The sequence below is a fragment of the Nannospalax galili genome, unplaced genomic scaffold (assembly GCF_000622305.1).
Source record: "Nannospalax galili isolate Female #2095 unplaced genomic scaffold, S.galili_v1.0 scaffold29827, whole genome shotgun sequence".
NCBI classification, from domain to species: domain Eukaryota; kingdom Metazoa; phylum Chordata; class Mammalia; order Rodentia; family Spalacidae; genus Nannospalax; species Nannospalax galili.
This window is the reverse complement of record NW_008356044.1, coordinates 7,805-10,382: the sequence shown is the minus strand read 5'-3', so window position 1 is coordinate 10,382 and position 2,578 is coordinate 7,805. Positions and strand designations below refer to the sequence as shown.

Below are 2,578 nucleotides of genomic sequence, written 5' to 3'. Positions count from 1 at the left end.
TTTTCTTCTTCTCCTGAACTGTGTTGGACAAAGACTCCAGGACCACTTGGCACATCTTGTTAAGGCTATCCAGCTCATCCTGGGGGCCAGAAGGGGCTCAACTACCACTCCCACCTCCCACACAGTTCAGGGCAGCAGGACCAGGGGCCACCTTACCTGCTGGCAGTCCTTCGCCTGCTGCACCTGGCTCATGTGATTGGCAATCTGGACTGACCTGACAGGATACTCATGATCCATATAGGTGCTCAGGAAGTTCACCTCCTCTTGGATCTTCTGGATCTCAGCATTCAGCTGCTCCACCTGCCAATTCAGGTCTAGGGGAGGGGAAGGGAGGGGAGGGACAGAGAAGGGCAGATGGCTGGATCTCCCTCCAAAGGGTCCTCCCAGGAGGCCCCAGAAACCTAGCTGCCTTTGGCCAATGCCCTGGGTTCTGAGCTAAGGTGAACTCACAGATGGTGGGAGGTAGTGAAAAGTGAGGACCTTAAAGAGACGCGGCCCACAGGAAAGAGAAATTAAATAGTGTACAACCCCTAGACCAGTCCAGCTCGCCTGCTTTGTGGCCCTCACCAGGACTGTCCCTACCTGGGCCTCTGCCTCCTCAGACACACGCTCCTGAGGAAGTGAGACCAAGAAGACAGGGCGTGGCTCCCAAGACATGATCCTTAAAAGGATTAAGACAATGTCTAGCAGACTTAGTGGCTCACATCTGTAATCCCAGCACCCAGAAGGCTGAGACAGGAGAACTGCTCAGAGTTTAAGGCAAGCCTGGGCTACAAAGTGAGTTCTAGGTTATCCTGAGCTACAGAGTGAGACTGTCTCAAAAATAAATAAATAAAGTAAATAAATGACATCCATCCTGCCTTTCTCTGTGGCAGGGATCCCCACTGGTAGACTGCTTAGTACGACCTGCCCCCTTACACACAACCTCAGCATTTAGCCTGCTCAAATCCAGAGTAATGAATGCCAGAAAGGAGACCTAGGTTCCAGCCACTGACTTGATAGAATAGCCAGGAAATGCATAAATTCGGAATTTTTTTTTTTTTTGGTCTTTTTGAGACAGGGTCTCCCTGTAGCCCCAGCTGGCCTGAACTCGCTACGTAGTCCAGGCTGGCCTCAAATTCACAGAGATCCGCCTGCCTCTGCCTCCCAAGTGCTATAGTTCTGGCTCTTAGCTGTTCAGCTTCTTCATCTGTAAAATGAGAGCAAAGTCCCTGCCCCCAGGAGATTACAGAGAGGGTGAAGCCATTAGTACGCAGACACATGCCTGGAAAGCACAAGTGCTCTGCAAGTGAGCTGTTAGTTCTGCACCTCAGCAACGCCACCGTCCCCTCAGGAGGGCCAGGCCCGGCGGTTTGTGAAGGCAGGTCCAAGGTGAGCTGCCCTCCCCAGGTCAGGGATGAGCGCCCAGAGGTGCGCCCTAGCTTCTTACTGTTCATCTTGCTTTCCTCCATTTCTTCCCACTCTTGAAGCTCAGAACTCAACTGCTGCACCCTCTTCTTGTTCGAGTACTCCAGGTTGTTGATGACATTCTGTGGGAGGAGTGGGGCCAGCTCACCCCCAGCCTCTGCTAGCTCCCAGGCTCCCAGCAGGTTGTGGCCACCAAGCACATCCCATCCCCATTCCCGGGCCCGGCGACCTGGCCAGAGGCTGCAGAGCAGTCACTTCCCAGCTGACCCCTCAACAAACGCCTCACTTTGGCTGATCTGACCAGTGCCCAACTCCTCTTTCTGTGATCCCTTCCTCACACCTTGCTGTTCAGTCACACTCAACAACTATGGCCCCTTGAGCCCCTCTGGCTCTCTCTCTCTCTCTCACCCCACGTCTGGAGCATTTGTTTACTCTGCCTGCAACACTCACCTATCCCATGTCTACTAGTTAAAACCTCTGTAGCCTTCATCCCAAAGCCATCTTGACACTCCCATGTGTGTGTCAGAGGTCCCCTCAGGCACCCTTCCAGCATCATGCATACCTACTGCTAACTTCAACTTCCTGTGGCCCCACTGGAGGAAAAACTCAATGTGGACAAAGTATTTCATGATGGCTGTTCCCAAGAGCCTATGGGCTCTCCCAGGATGATCTAAAAATGTACAGGGACTGGGGAAGAGACTCAGCCAGGAAAGTACTTGCTGTGGAAGCCTGAGGGCCTGAATTTAGTCTTGGACTCCCTTAGTAAAAAGTCAGGTGTAAAGGTGGCTGCTTGTCGGCCTAGTGCTGGGAAGGCACAGATAGGCAGATTCCTGGGGCTTGCTGGCCAGCCAGCCTAGCCTACTCTGAGAGCCTCAGGTCTCAGGGAGAGACCCAGTCTCAACAAAGAAGATGAACCGTTCCTGAGGAACAAACGCCCAAGGCTGACCCCTGGCCTCCACATGAATTCACACACAAACCACGTACATACACACATATAAACAGGCAAACAAGAACGTTAGAAAAATGTCCTGGGGCTGGAGAGATGGCTCAGCTGTTAAGAACACTGACTGTTCTTGCAGAAGACCTGGGTTTGAAACCCAGCACCCACACGGCAGCTAACAACTGTCCATAACTCCAGTTCCAGGGGACCCAACAGCTTCTTCTGTCCTCG

The 2,578-nt window shown here is 52.8% G+C and overlaps 1 protein-coding gene across 1 annotated transcript; it reads right to left on the bottom strand.

Annotated features, from left to right (window-relative positions):
* Positions 1–4: 4 nt before the first annotated feature.
* On the bottom strand, positions 5–2,036 carry LOC103750890 (uncharacterized protein C20orf96-like; the record flags this gene model as incomplete). The annotated part of the gene is made up of 4 exons (XM_008854164.1): positions 1,970–2,036; positions 1,430–1,636; positions 157–314; positions 5–79 (listed from the first exon to the last, which is right to left on the bottom strand). Coding segments are annotated over exons 1-4 (507 nt in total), but the record flags the coding sequence as incomplete, so codon positions are not given.
* Positions 2,037–2,578: the final 542 nt, after the last annotated feature.